Source organism: Chenopodium album, chromosome 15, assembly GCF_948465745.1.
Source record: "Chenopodium album chromosome 15, dcCheAlbu1.1, whole genome shotgun sequence".
Taxonomy (NCBI): domain Eukaryota; kingdom Viridiplantae; phylum Streptophyta; class Magnoliopsida; order Caryophyllales; family Amaranthaceae; genus Chenopodium; species Chenopodium album.
The window spans coordinates 4,169,857-4,185,574 of NC_137848.1; the positions used below are offsets into that span (position 1 = coordinate 4,169,857).

The 15,718-nt window shown below is 35.1% G+C and overlaps 1 protein-coding gene across 1 annotated transcript; it reads left to right on the forward strand.

The window, feature by feature from the left end:
- The first annotated feature begins 74 nt into the window (after positions 1 to 74).
- On the forward strand, positions 75 to 8,006 carry LOC145582735 (1,4-dihydroxy-2-naphthoyl-CoA synthase, peroxisomal-like). The gene is made up of 9 exons (XM_081639737.1): positions 75 to 435; positions 873 to 995; positions 6,527 to 6,628; positions 6,712 to 6,750; positions 6,851 to 6,949; positions 7,083 to 7,130; positions 7,233 to 7,328; positions 7,431 to 7,553; positions 7,639 to 8,006. Exons 1-9 carry the CDS (start codon positions 160 to 162, stop codon positions 7,753 to 7,755), a joined length of 1,023 nt encoding a protein of 340 aa, XP_081495863.1. The 5' UTR covers positions 75 to 159; the 3' UTR covers positions 7,756 to 8,006.
- Positions 8,007 to 15,718: the final 7,712 nt, after the last annotated feature.

The following is a 15,718-nucleotide window of genomic DNA, read 5'->3' on the forward strand; positions in this document are numbered from 1 at the left end:
CAAAAAAAAAAAAACCATATGATATGATTTTATCTTATCTTATCCTATCACCATATTTCATACTATATCAGAAATAACATCTTTCTCCCTTGTTTTTCTTCCCTTAGTTTCATAAACTCAGCTCAAACCCAGCAAAAAAAACTGTATGATCCTACGAAAATGTCGCGAATTGAGACCGAAGAATTGAAGATTGCAAGGAGGAGACTTGCAAATGTAGCCAACCATGTTAACCCAGAAATAGTACCACACTCAAAATCCCATCAACTTTATGGTTCTTCCATTTCTTTGTCAGCAACTTCTATGAATGACAACTACCACAAGGTTCATGGTCAGGTTTCGACTGACCCTGTCGTCTGGAAAGCTGTTACTGATGATTCTGGTGATGATTTCATTGATATTATTTACGAAAAAGCCGTTGGTGAAGCCATTGCTAAGGTGATCACTTCTTACCATTAGTACTTCCTCTGTTAGAAAAGAAAAAAATAATAATAATAATAATAAATCAGAGTTTATGCAATGCACTTTGTATTATATTTTACTGGTTCATTTTATTGTTATGAATAAGTATTGGATTCATTCCACTGAAAATGTTGAGTTGACAATTCAGGTAAATGAGTCTGTTGCTATTCGATTTTGGTTTTGATTATGCTCAAAACATATAAAAGTTTCTTTGAAACATAACAAATTATGAACATTTTGGTCAAATTAGGTGATCAAGGATTAAGTAAGGGTAAGGTCTGACTTTCTCTCAATAACTTCAGGTCGGGTTGACTTTGTTAGCTCTACTAAAAAGAATGCAGTATTGTCTGATAAATTAGTGAATGATTTTTTTTGTTTTTGTTTTTGTTTTTGTTTTTGTTGTTGGTGAGTAGATTACGATAAACAGGCCAGAAAGAAGAAATGCTTTTAGGCCGGAAACAATTAAGGAGCTGATTCGAGCATTTGATGATGCAAGGGATGATAGTTCAATTGGTGTTATCATTCTAACTGGCAAGGTGATTAACTCGGTTGCTTTTCGTCAATTGTATTATCTTCTTTGTTGATTTTTGGATTCCTAGGCTGTTTCCCTTTTGCTGTTAATCATGACATGTATTTGCAAGCTGTATTTTTGTTGATTACATGCTTTTTGGCTTTGCTCTAGTGGAATGTGATACATAACTGACCCAACCCGAAATAACCAGACTTAAGACTTAGATAAGTGAATTGTACCAGTAACTAGGTGACTTTGTATTGGGGATATCCTAGTATATCTAGGATATTATTGTTATGATATTATTGTGCATATTTTAGGAAAATATATCTTCTGAAAAGATATGATAGAATATAGGGTATTATTATCCTAGTATTATATATACATGTATTGAAGCTATGGTGATTAATGAAATACACAGTAAATATTATTGATGAATTTGTGCTTGGTTTAACATGGTATCAAGAGCCTAGTTAAGGTCTAATTTTTTCTTTTTGTACGTTTAATTTTCATAATTAACGCACGATTGTTTTTTTGAGAGTTTGTGAGAGTATCTTCTCGTTCAATTTTTTTTTTTTTCCCACTTTCATTGAGTTGTGAGTGATGTCGGGTGACTCCGGTGCTGGCGGCTCTGGTGGTGATGGTGGTGGAAAAATTAAGATGGACATGGCTTATCACCTAGGTTCAAGTGATGGACCCGGGAACATTATTACTCCGGTTCAACTCCGGGGTGAGAATTATGATGAGTGGGCGAGGGCTATTCGAACCTCTTTGAAGGCTAAGCGCAAATATGGTTTTGTTGATGGAAGTATCAAGAAACCTCAAGACAGTGATAAACTGGAAGATTGGGAGGCTATTCACTCGATGTTGGTCTCGTGGATCACAAATACGTTGGACCCTTCGGTAAGGGCAACGATTGGGGAGTATGATGATGTTCATCTATTGTGGAACAACTTGAAAAGTCGTTTTTGTGTGGTGAGTGGCACTCGAATTTGCCAATTGAAGATGTCCCTGGGTGAATGCAAGCAGGGCAAGACTGATTCGGTGGCTACTTATTTCGGCAGAATTGCAAAGCTTTGGGATGAGTTACACACGTATATTACCGTACCTTCTTGCTCATGTGGTGCGTGTAAGTGTAATATTGTGGCTCAAGCTGAAAAATTGAGGCAGGAAGATTTCCTTCATCAGTTTCTAATTGGGTTAGATGATCCTTATGGCTCGATTAGGGGTCAATTATTGGCTCAGGATCCTTTACCGTCGGTTGATAAGGCGTATCAACAAGTTATTCAAGCCGAGCGCTTACGAGGAGGTGAGGTTCGTGAGAGTCCAGTGGCTTTCAAACTTCAACATGACACTAATACTAAACCGCAACGCTCAACGAGTGGCTCCGATAAATTATGCAATCATTGCAATCGAGCAGGACACGATGAGACGGACTGCTATCAACTCAATGGCTACCCACCTTGGTGGGGTGATCGTCCTCGTGGAAGTAGGGGTCGGGGTCGTGGTGACTCGGCTTCTGGCAGAGGTGGAGGCAGAGCAGGGGGTCGAGGAGCTGCTGCTGGCCAGCAGGTGCGTGCCAACAAGACTGTTGGGCAGTCGTCCTCCAACTCCACACAAGGCGGAAGTGCTACGGCTCACGATGGGGCTGCTATTGCGGGTGTTTCCTCTACCCAAATTCAGCAACTTATTGACCATTTGAACAGTATGAAACCAAAATTGCAGGGTAAGGATGAATTAGGTTGGATCGTTGATACCGGCGCATCCAACCATGTGACTTGTGACTTGACTTTGATGACGAATGTGGTTAATGTGCAACATTGTCCGGTTGGGCTTCCGGATGGGAAGAGTGCTAATGCATCTAAGATTGGCACGGTTATTTTACAAGGGGGATTGAAAATTAATAATGTTTTATTTGTGCCCCAATTGAATTGCAATCTGATTTCTGCAACTCAATTATGTGATGAATTGAATTGCACTTTGCAATTTACTAACAAAATTTGTGTTATACAGGACCTCATGACGAGGAAGGTGATTGGAGCGGGTGAGCGCGTGGATGGACTTTATTATTTCCGTGGTGTTCCCGAGGCGAAGGCTTTGAAGATAGATGGTGTTCAGTCGACAGAGTTGTGGCATCAACGAATGGGACATCCGTCGGAAAAAGTATTGCAACATCTTCCGGTTGTGAGTAGTTCTACTAGAAGTTCTAAAAATAAATCCTGTGATGTATGCCCCAGAGCAAAACAACATAGGAGTAGTTTTCCCATTAGCAATAATAAAGCTAGTCGTATTTTTGAACTTATTCATATTGATTTATGGGGTCCTTACAAGACTCAATCGACTTGTGGCTCTCATTATTTTTTAACTATAGTTGATGATTTTTCAAGAGGTGTGTGGACGTATCTAATACGGAATAAAACTGAGGTTGAATACATGTTTCTCAATTTTGTTGCTTTGGTAAAGCGTCAATTTGATTGTGAAATTAAAGTGGTCCGTAGTGATAATGGAACAGAGTTTAATTCCTTGAAAAATTATTTTTTGTCTAATGGGATCATATTTGAAACTTCTTGTGTGGGTACACCTCAACAAAATGGGCGTGTTGAGCGGAAACATCAACATATTCTTAATGTAGCTCGTGCCTTGCGGTTTCAAGCTAATTTACCTCGAAAATTTTGGGGGGAATGTGTGCAAGCGGCATGTTATTTGATAAATAGAACTCCCTCTAGATTGCTTGATTACAAAACCCCGTTTGAGATCTTGTTTGGTAAACAACCTTTATATGATTCTATTAAAGTATTTGGGTGTTTGTGTTATGCTCACAATCAACAAAGCAAGGGTGACAAGTTCGCTAGTAGGAGTAGAAGATGTATATTCTTGGGATACCCGTTTGGGAAGAAAGGTTGGAAGGTGTATGATTTGGAAACTACGGAGAGTTTTGTCTCACGTGATGTGCAATTTGTTGAGGGTGAATTTCCGTGGTCTAACCTTGCTCTAGACAATACTCCTAGCTATACCCATGTGCGAGCTTCGGAGTTTGTGGGAATTGATGGTGCAGGGGGGAGCGATGAGAGGAGTGTGTGTGAGGAGGTTGATGAGCAGCCCCGGGCAGAGGAGGCCACAGGTGGCTTGCGGCAGCAGCAGCAGCACCGCAGCCAGCCTGTGGCAGGGCCTGCCGAGGCTGCCCAGGGCGCTGGAATCCCAGCGGCAGCTGGGTATGAGCAGCCCAGCACTGCCGAGGCTGCTGGAATTCCAGCGGCAGCTGGGTGCGAGGACAGCAGCACTGCCCAGGCTGCTGGAATTCCAGCGGCAGCTGGGGGTGATCCTCATGGCAGTGAGCAGGCAGCAGCTCCGGAGGGTACGAGTGTGAGTGACCTTGAGACTCTCGAGCATGCTGAAAATACAGAAAATATGGGTAAAGGCAAGCGTCAAAAATTCAAGACGAGCAAATACCGTGATTTTGTGACACACACCATTCGGAATAACAGTCCATCTCCACCTCATCGTTCACCTGCGACACCTTCCTCAGGTACTGTTTATCCCATAACATATTTTGTTGACTCTCACCGGTTTTCTGTAAAACATAGAACATACATTGCGGCAATTACAGGTGGCAATGAGCCGAAAAATTTTAAAGAAGCTATGAAGCATGAAGGATGGAGGAAGGCGATGGCCGATGAGATTCGAGCACTTGAAGAGCAAGGCACCTGGGTTTTGGAAGATTTACCTCGTGGTAAAAAGGCACTTGGGAGTAAATGGGTCTACAAAGAGAAGTACGACGAGCATGGGAATCTCGTAAGATTGAAGGCTAGACTTGTGATATTTGGCAATCATCAAGTTGCAGGTTTAGATTACAACGAGACATTTGCTCCCGTGGCAAAAATGGTGACTGTTAGAACATTTCTTGCGGTTGCAGCAGTGAAGAATTGGGAAGTTCATCAAATGGACGTTCATAATGCCTTTTTACATGGTGACTTGGAGGAAGAGGTGTACATGCGAATTCCACCTGGTTTTGACAAAAATAATTCCGGGAAAGTATTTAGAATGAAGAAGTCGTTGTATGGCTTGAAGCAAGCTCCTCGGTGTTGGTTTGCAAAACTGACAACAGCTTTGAAGAAATATGGCTTTAAACAGTCATATTATGATTATTCCCTTTTTACTCTGACAAGGGGGGAAATGCAACTTAACGTACTTATTTATGTTGATGATTTGATTGTTGCAGGGAATGATAAATCTGCTTTGTTATCATTCAAAACATATTTAGGGAATTGCTTCAAGATGAAAGACTTGGGTGTTTTGAAATATTTTTTGGGGATAGAGATAGCCCGTAGCAAGCAGGGTATTTTCATGTGCCAGAGAAAATATGCCTTAGACATTATTACAGAGACAGGGTTGCTTGACGCAAAACCAGCAGATTTTCCCATGGAGCAGAACCACAGGTTAGCTCTGGCAAATGGGGATTTTTTGGGTGATGTAGAGAAGTATAGACGTCTTATTGGACGTTTAATCTATTTAGCTGTCACTAGGCCAGACTTGGCCTACTCTGTGCATATTTTGTCTCAGTTTATGCAGAGTCCGAGGGTAGAGCACTGGGATGCTGCCCTGCGAGTTGTGAGATACTTGAAGAAGAGTCCAGGTCAGGGGATCCTGCTGAGGTCTGATAGTGCTCTACAGTTAGAAGGATGGTGTGATTCGGATTGGGCGAGTTGTCCGTTGTCTCGGCGTTCGTTGACTGGTTGGTTCGTGTTTCTTGGTCTCTCTCCTGTGTCATGGAAGACCAAGAAACAACCTACGGTTGCTATGAGCTCTGCCGAAGCAGAGTATAGATCTATGTCTGCTTGCTCTCGTGAATTGAAGTGGTTGAGGAGACTTTTAAGAAATTTAGGTGTGCGACATGATAGTGGCATGCACCTATATTGTGATAGTCAGTCGGCATTGTATATTGCGAAAAATCCGGTGTTTCATGAGCGAACAAAACATATTGAAGATGACTGTCATTTTGTCAGAGATGCAATTAAAGAAGGTCTTATAAAGCCGTCGTATGTGCCTACGACGCTTCAGTTGGCTGACATTTTCACGAAGGCTTTAGGAAAAGTCAAGTTTGATTTTTTACTCCGCAAGTTGGGCATCTATGATCCGTATGCTCCAACTTGAGGGGGGGTATTGGGGATATCCTAGTATATCTAGGATATTATTGTTATGATATTATTGTGCATATTTTAGGAAAATATATCTTCTGAAAAGATATGATAGAATATAGGGTATTATTATCCTAGTATTATATATACATGTATTGAAGCTATGGTGATTAATGAAATACACAGTAAATATTATTGATGAATTTGTGCTTGGTTTAACACTTTGGCAATATGAGCATTAGCATTTTAGCTGAATTAATATACTACTGAACATGAAACGGCAGTTATGCATACAGAAGTTTAGTTACGGATTAATTTGGTTTTAAAGAGTCAAATTTAAGCGCGTTACAGATTGAGTTTGCTAAGGTGCTTTGGTCTTGCAGTTGTTTGGTTGTAGTTTCATGAAATTGTTGTTCTGCAGGGGACCAAGGCATTTTGCAGTGGCGGAGATCAGGCAATTAGAGGCAAGGATGGCTATGTTGACTCAAAAAAAATTGGCCGTCTTAATGTTTTGGACTTGCAGGTGTATTTATATCTTTGATCTCTCTTAACTTCAATCCAATAAGTTTGCATCTTTTACTCACTTTTGTGCTCATCTTCAAGTAGGTCCAAATTAGGCGGCTTCCAAAACCAGTTATAGCAATGGTATGTTACTATATTCATTTTCCATCTTGCTAATCTATCAAGTTTGTCTAGCTTAAATACATATTTTATGTCTATATATAATTGCATGATTTTTATTCAGGTTGCTGGTTATGCTGTTGGAGGAGGACATATTCTGCACATGGTATGCGATTTAACTATTGCTGCTGATAATGCCATTTTCGGGCAGACAGGTCCAAAGGTTAGCCATTTATTTTTCACTTCTAGAACATTGTTTCTTGTAAATGTGTTATGTTCTGTTGGTTTGGAGTACAGATTGTAGAGCAGCAGCTATTGCTTATAACATAAGCATATCTGCTGGTGGTGTATTGCAGGTAGGCAGTTTTGATGCGGGTTATGGAAGTTCTATCATGTCTCGTTTGGTGAGTATCAAAGCTCATTGATTAATAAGTCTGAATTGCTCAAGGTTTCTGCAAGAATATTACGCTAAGCAACTGGTTTTTATATGGAATTTGGTCAAGCAGATTGGACCCAAAAAGGCGCGTGAAATGTGGTTTCTTACCAGGTTTTACCCAGCAAATGAGGCAGAAAGAATGGGACTTGTCAACACAGTTGTACCTGTAAGTAATTTTTTTGTAACTAATGCAGAATTTCACATGACAAATGGGGGTGACTGTTTGAGATGCTTAAACGTTGAAGAAATCATATCTTTTCTTGTGCAGTTGGAGAGTTTGGAGCAAGAGACAATAAAATGGTGTCGCGAGATCTTAAGAAATAGTCCTACTGCAATTCGAGTACTCAAATCAGCTATCAATGCAGTTGATGATGGTCATGCAGGACTTCAGGTACCTAAAATCATACCATAAATCATTAGTACAATGTAGTATAATAAACCTTACGTAATGTGTGTTATTTTGGACGTGACAAAAGCAAATTGGAGGAGATGCAACGCTCTTATTCTATGGAACGGAAGAAGGTAATGAAGGGAAGACAGCATACAATGAAAGAAGGCGCCCTGAGTTCTCCAAGTTTCCTCGTCGACCATGATGGAGGCTTGATTCTATTTTCTTCCTAGAAGGACATACACTCCATGGTTTTTTGGAATGGATTTAATGGATTTTCCTATTGGTTGTACAAGTATTGATTAGTAAAGTTTGGTGGACTTGTAATTGTATTTAGAATGAAACTCATTTCATGAAAGCAAGCTCCTTCAATTATTTGATTTGTATGATCTTTGAGATATTGTTAATTGTAATTAGAATGAAACTTATTTCCTAATTGAATTTCATTGTTAACTATTGATGAAAGTGTATTGTTATTAATTTCAAACAGAGTGTAGTGGATCTCTGTAATGGGCTCCTTAGATGGTCATCTAGTTTTGGGCCTTGTTTTATTGCGTTGGCAGATTGCATGTCCTACTAGACTAGTAGCCTTTTGGAGTATTTTTCTTTTTTTTTTTTGGTAGGTAAGTTGAAGGGCCCTATCGGGCTGGAATGCCTCACGGGTAGACCTGTCAATTCGGGTCAATGGGTTGGGTTTGGGTCAAAGGTTCGAGTGGTTTGGATTGCTTGAATCATTAATTACAAATTATGATAAATGAGTCAAATCGGGTCTATTTCGGGTCATTTAGGTCGAGTTTGGGTTCTCACTTAGTAAAACGGGTTTGAAATCGGGTCGGGTCAGGAATTGTCAGGTCCACTGACAGGTCAATCAACATATACAATTTGGAAGAGTGGGGGGAAGGTAAGGGAATCCCATCCTTCTAGTTGTCACTAGTAGGGATTGAACCTCCAAGCTTATGATTGGAGGGTATTATCTTTTCCACTAAACCAAACTTAATTTGGTAAAGTATTTGCGTTATTATGTGATAGTTGGATGAATGGATGTTATTCGATCTCAAAATTTTGGATACCAACCTTTTAAAACTTTAACGATATTCTTAATCAAATGTACATACATGGAGAACAAATATCAAACGAACTCTATTACGTCTCTTGTTCAAATACTTTGTATTTATTTGAAACTCTATTACGTCTCTTTCCAAATACTTCGTATATCTTGTTATTTGGACAATACTTAGAATTTACGTCATTCTTGGGCTAATCTAAGAAACTACAGTAGTAATAAATTTTAACCAATATGTTTGGATATATCTAAAAGTAAGTACACGTGCTCAAGATTGTTCTCTATGTTTCAGTTACTTATTATTTGAATGATCCCATATAAGCGTTTCACTATATAAGTAAGAATAGAATTACCTTACATGTATGTACGTACTTTTTTTTAAAAAAAAAAAAAAACAGATGTATGTACGTACTTCTTGTACGTACTTCTAAAATACTATGTCGTGCATTCGAATGTATAATGAAATTTGTTGCGTTATAGGCTCATAAGGGATATTTCGCAGAATTTCTAGGACCACCCAAACACCTCATATATGTGTACATGCAATATAATTGATCACACGAACACTGTCATTTTCAGCCAGTACTAAAGTTAATGGTCCAATGTTAAATTATTGACATTTCAAAGTAGAAAACTTGTTAATCTTTGACAAAAGAAACTGTACATGATTGTTGTAGAGTCACACAATCTTAGGCTTCATTTATTGTGCATACTACAATGCTTTTCCACTACTACTAGCCTTGTTTCTATTTTTGTCTTAATCATACTTGTAATTATCTTGTCAAATCACAAACGTAACACCTTTATATAATTATATTATATAAAATTCTATTGCACCATGAGTGATTTTACGCTTGTTAATGCATTATTTTGTCTATTAATATTTTAAATTATATTTTTTGTAAAAATTATAAAAATTTGATATTTAAAATGTAGATTTCAAGACGAATTTAACTAAATCTCTTATGACTATGTTTTTTCTTATGGATAAATCATAAATGACGGTCAACAAACATTATGTGAGTAGTGTAAAAGTCTTAATTTGCAATAAAAGAAAAATGTTTATTTCTACTTAGTATTTCTTCATCCCTTGATATTTTCTTTATCAAACAAAGCATAAATAGAGCAGCCGAACAGCTAATTTAACATTAAAAACTAATCAAAAGCGAATTAAGAAGGTCATATGTAGCTTCTTTTTTTTTTTTTTTTAAAGTTAAAGGAATTAGTATTATTTTCGCATCAAACATATGAGAGAATAAAATACTACCTTCGATTTTTATTAGTTGACACGTTTTGACTTTAGCACTATTCACACACTTCCCTTTGACCATATTTTTTATAATTTTTACTTATCGATAATTAAATATATTAATGGTTGAAATCGTGCATTGACAAACGTTATGACTAAAGAAACGTGTCAACTAAAAAGAAACGGAGGGAGTAGTTGTTACATTGTTAAACGGGTCGAATTGAGTCCTCTTCCTCCATTAATCACTCTAATAATGAAGATATAATCGTATATATACCGGACATATTATGATATTATATGTCAACATTATTTGCTTCCTCAACCACATCATCAGTATCATCACATGCAATGGTCTGCTTGCCATGCGTTTACTAGAAACTTCATCAACTAATAAAGTAAATATGAAATCAGAGAGATAAGATTAATAATTTCATTGTAATAAAGCAAGTCAACATTTCATGAAAAAAAATAATACGAGTAATAAATTATAAATATAGCAAATTAAATACGTACTACTTCCTCCGTTTTATAATGTTAGTCCCATGTAATATTTTGGACATTTCAAAATGATCTGCTCATATTGAATCTATTCCTTTTTTTATTTTATTTTATTTTCCTAATTTGGTTTTATAATTTCTAATCCCATTAGTGGATTGATGACATGGCAGTAATTAAATATTCTGATTGGTCATCAATACCATTAGTGGATTGATGACATGACATTTGATTGATATTCCTCACGTTAAACAAGCATTGTAATTGATGTTTTCCAAAGAAAAAAATCAGAACATTTAATAAGATAGAACTAATTAAGCAATTTTTGTACTAAAATGTAAGATTCCAAATATTATTCATTGTGTTATTTTTTGTGATTGATTGTATATGGGACTAATAAAGTGGAATTGAGGGAGTAGTATAAAGCATTTGACAAATTTATTGAGTGAACCCAATTAATTACCCAAAATTTAAATAATTGAAGGTCGCTATCTTCTAAAATTAGAATGGCCACAAATACAGGATCGGATATTCCACTACTTTAATTTTGTTGTCTTTGTTCCAAAAAATAAAAAAAGTAAAAATTTGTTGTCTTTTTATGTCACGCAATGCACGTTTTCAAACAATATTGCATTGTTTAATACGAGTAAGTGAATACTCTGTAACTCATATTTTGATAAAATTAGTTTAGGACCCGTGTACCCGTGTCATACACGGTAAGTCCAAAACAAATTATACATTAATTATATATATAGCTTATGATTGTTATACACCATTAGATTCATACAACAATATTTTATGATGGTTGTTATTTTCAAGGTAGAAAAAAACATATAATTATATAAATTACATAAAAAATCACCTTTGCGTCTAATAACATCATTTCCAAAGAATCTATTTCATAATTAGGATAAGCTTTCGAAGGTACAATTAAGTCTGGCAATCTCTGACCCGACCCAATAACGCGACCCGAAATTACCGAGAGAAACCCGAACCCGACCCGAACCGAATCCGAACAACCCGAATTCAACCCGATTTGACCCAAATTACATATTTCTTAATAATATTAAATTTTACGCTATTTTTAATAGTTTTTAAGCACGCATAATCCAAAATCGACCCGAATCCGACCTGCTAACCGAATTGCCACCCCTAGGTATAATCCGAACCCTAATTTGTTGTCATGATAAAAAGATGTTTGTGACTCCTAAACACATTTATTAATAGAATAATTTCTATAGTACGTATAAATCATTCAAAACAAAATGGATTAATTAGGTTTAGTAGTATGAAAAATTATTAGAAGAGTTTACTTATGAAACTTATACGAAGTATATCATAAGATTGTTATTTTGTGAAGATATTGTGCGTGCATGCATATATAGTAAAGATACTTTAATTTTATCATTTACCAATAGTCCAATATTATCTTATTTGCATGAGGCTTTATGATAATTCAATAATTGAGTTTATTTTGCTTAATATTTTGGGACAATATCATGGTAGTAGATGGATTATATATCCTTCCAAGCAAGTTTCCTTAAGAAGAAATTGTAAAATACTAGTTTTGGTATCCTCATTAATGTATATTTCGAATACTTTTGTTATTTTATAACAGGCCTTAAAAAAATATCAACAAAGTTGTGAGAATTCAATGAAATTTTCAATACCGTAATGAAAATACAGGATGCCTAAAAATAACCATAACATTGAATTAAACTTATTCTTGAGACTTTAGAGACATAAGTAGGTCTTGTACATACATTTCATTCTAAACTAACTTTTATGACCCTAGATTATACAACCTCCCTCCCATCCCCAACTCAATCCAACTTAAAATAATTTCTCAATACTGATCAAATCATGGATTAGCGTTTAATTTTACAAATAATTTGAATTTTTCAAACCTCAAAGGATATATCGATGATGAGGTGTTCCACACTTCCACATGCATGCAGGGACCACATAAGATCCTGAGAGGCCAGTTAGATAATTGATTGGAACAATTTACTTAGCATCTTAATTATTAATTAGCTAGTTATGAACTAACACTTCTTCCATCAATGATTCAAAGGTCATATTAGGCTTTTATGTGACAAACTAGTGGCCTGGACAAATATGATTCAAAACAACTTTCTATTACTATTATAGGTCAGTATAGGAGATGATTTATCTCACATCCATTAATTACTTGAATATTACCAATTGGTTGTTGGTGTAGTTGTGATTGGGACTACACTTGGTAGGAAGGATCCGTGTTCGATCCCTCGCAATATCAATTGGGAGGGGAATGGAACCTAACAACTTATAATTGATCCCTAAATCCGGATTAGCTCAAAGGATGAACCGGGTAGAACACTAAAAAAAAATTAATTACTTGAATATTTGACATCAAATCTCAAAATCACCAAAATTATTGGTCCAATTTCTTTATTATCATAAGCCTTCAACCTAGCTAGTCTCTCTATAAAACATTTTCGGATTGGATCCAATAGGTTATATAGGCATTGAAGTGCTTTTCATGCTTTAATTTGCAAGGGATCCCAAGAGCTTGGACATGCCTTGTTTTGCCTTGTGCTTATGCCTTCCCTTTCTTATAATGTCCTTGAGATCAACGAGTCAAGACGCTACCTTTCTATGGCTATATACAAGTAGTATTTTTAATAATAAGGTGTTCTTGCCCGGCCCTTGCATGTTGCAAGTTTAATTTTGAACATCTATGTATAATATATACATTGTGTGAATAATGTACTCGTAATAATTAAAACGCTGCAACTAATAAACATATGAAGAAATATTTTAGGTGGACAACATTGTAGAACAATCCTATATTGTGTAAGGAATTAAGAGCCAACCATGCAAAGTTTATTTTTGTTTTATATATTTATATACTTCATTCATATATTGTATTCAATCTTCCTACTCATATGAATATATGATTTGAACTATTTATATATTAATATATTGTTCGGTTCCCGACTTTGCTCCAATTAATAAAAATAAAATAAATAACTGTTGTTGTAGATGGACAAAAGGACTAATTTGCCCTTAACTCATGTTTTTCATGCAAGTCCTATAATAAGTATAAGAAAGCATAGTGCATTAGTGCAGAAGAGGGCAACATGCTTTCCATTAATTGCCATCGAACAGTGCATGATTGTACATTATTGGCATCATTTTGTACAAAAAAAAAAAAAAAAGGAGAGTATTGCATCAAATCATTTGCGTTAATTCAATATAAATATATAATGTAGTTTAGTATGAATTAGATGGAAAATGTCTTAAATAACATCTTAGAGTGTATGAATGAGCTCTAATTAATCATATGATATGAGTATATGACGTTAGATAGATATGAATTTAATTTCCTATAATCAAACGACAAAAGAAAACCACTTTTCATAATCATGTTATCCATTGAAAATTATTTCCTTTAGAAATTAAAGTCATTGATTTACAAGAAAAAATATTTTCCATAAAAAATATTTTAATTAATTTCCATCAAAACAACGTAGCTCAAGTGAGTGAGTATTTTCCTAATAGCTATATATTCCAATCAAAAAATTTAAGATATACTAATTTTACCCTGTGAGTGCATCTCAGCGCATAGCTGCTATGCATTTACAAAGCATATAGGAGGGTAAAAATGTAACTTTTGGCAAGCTTCTTGAAAAAAATTGACTCTACAGTGGTACATTATAATGTATCATTATGTATGTATAATGTATCATTAAAATATAAGTTGTCTTAATAGTACTTTTTATGTACTATTATACATACAGTGGTACTTTTTACCATCCTATAGGTTGAATATTTTCCCCTAAAATACTTATCCCCAGTCATCTATTATGCATGTAGTGGTACATTTTTCCATCATATATGGTTGCTAATAAATAGCAGCTATGGGCTAAGGGTTAACTCTCGTCAACTACTACATCTAATCATCTATGTTCATAAAGTCAATGTTAAGATATTACGAGTACATTACTTTTATTGATTAGAATAATGGGTCCGAATTTTATTAAATTCAATTTATATTTGAATTCTAATTTTCTCTCCTCTTTAGATGATGTGTCAAATTTTTAATGGTATTGTATGTAAGGACAACATACAATGGTTGTATGTGTATCAGCTCTCCTTTCAACTAATAATGTATTAATTTATGTGATTAAGATAACTAAAGTCTAATTTACACTTTAATGCGGTAATAATGCTTGGCACGTTCATGCATGATTAAGCAAATCTTTGGAAAAAGACAACTATCAACTTTGCGTAGTTGCGTTTGTGAGGCTTATTATTTTCTAATGTATAACTAACGACAAATTATTAAGAGTTACTATTAGAAAATTACTTCTTAATTCAACTAACAATCATAGTTTGTGTACCTGTATTAGTCTATTTAATGTATGTAGTACGCCGGAGTAATATTTTTGTATTGACTTATCTCTTTGGTACATGATAAATAGAAGTTGTTTGTAGGAATTGTTGTATGTGTAGCCTTTACCTAGTTGAAACTAATAAATAACTAATGCTAAGTCTTTTATGAAGTATAGTATTTCTATTTTGACTAAATTCTTCTGAGATGCATAATTGCTCAAGATATAACTCAATAGTTAATACTTGTAATATGAACCTAACATGCGAAGGACTGAAAATACAGTTGACACTTAACAAAAATTCAGTAATTATTGTTTTTCTCACACGAGTAGAAATATACTACTTTTATAGGTTGGATATTTATGAGTGAGGCTGTCTACTTCAATTCTACCACCATGTTTAGATTACTAGCTTAAGAAAAAAAATTAAATAAGTTTAGATGAAATGAATCGAAGAAAAATATGTTTACTTAGGAAGCATAAGAGCTTTTAAATTTCAGTTCACAACTAAAATAATTATTAATATGCTGAAATAAGTTAAGTTCAGAAAAATTAAGTTGTTTGAATATCCCTACCTTATAAATTCCTACCTTATAAAAAGTATAAGATGACTCTTAAGAATAGTGCGCTGTCAATTATACCCTTTAAAATGTGTATTTACTGTTTACCTTCGTTAATATATACAAGTTTTTAATTTGTCTTCATTAATGTTAAAGGGTAAATACAAACTGATCTTTGAGATTAACACTTTTTGTTTATCACATGACGTTTTTGTAAATAAATCATGAACTTTTATCTTAAAAACAGGCCCACATGAACTTGTTGATTTATTTACTAAAATACCATATGATAAACGATTTTTGTTTATCACGGAGAATTAACCTGGGCTTCCTCAATGTTAATTGTTAAATGATTAATTGCCTTCGTTTTTTAGCCTTTATTAATTTTAATTACTTTTTTTTTATTGAACAATTTAGAATAGTTT

What these genes read in the sequence shown, in the direction of transcription:
- LOC145582735 (XM_081639737.1), top strand. Translation starts at nt 160, where the DNA reads ATGTCGCGAATTGAGACCGAAGAATTGAAGATTGCAAGGAGGAGACTT. An exon ending in CAAAACCAGTTATAGCAATG is followed by an intron (nt 6,751 to 6,850) that starts GTATGTTACTAT and finishes ATTTTTATTCAG; the next exon opens with GTTGCTGGTTATGCTGTTGG. An exon ending in ATGGTCATGCAGGACTTCAG is followed by an intron (nt 7,554 to 7,638) that starts GTACCTAAAATC and finishes ACGTGACAAAAG; the next exon opens with CAAATTGGAGGAGATGCAAC.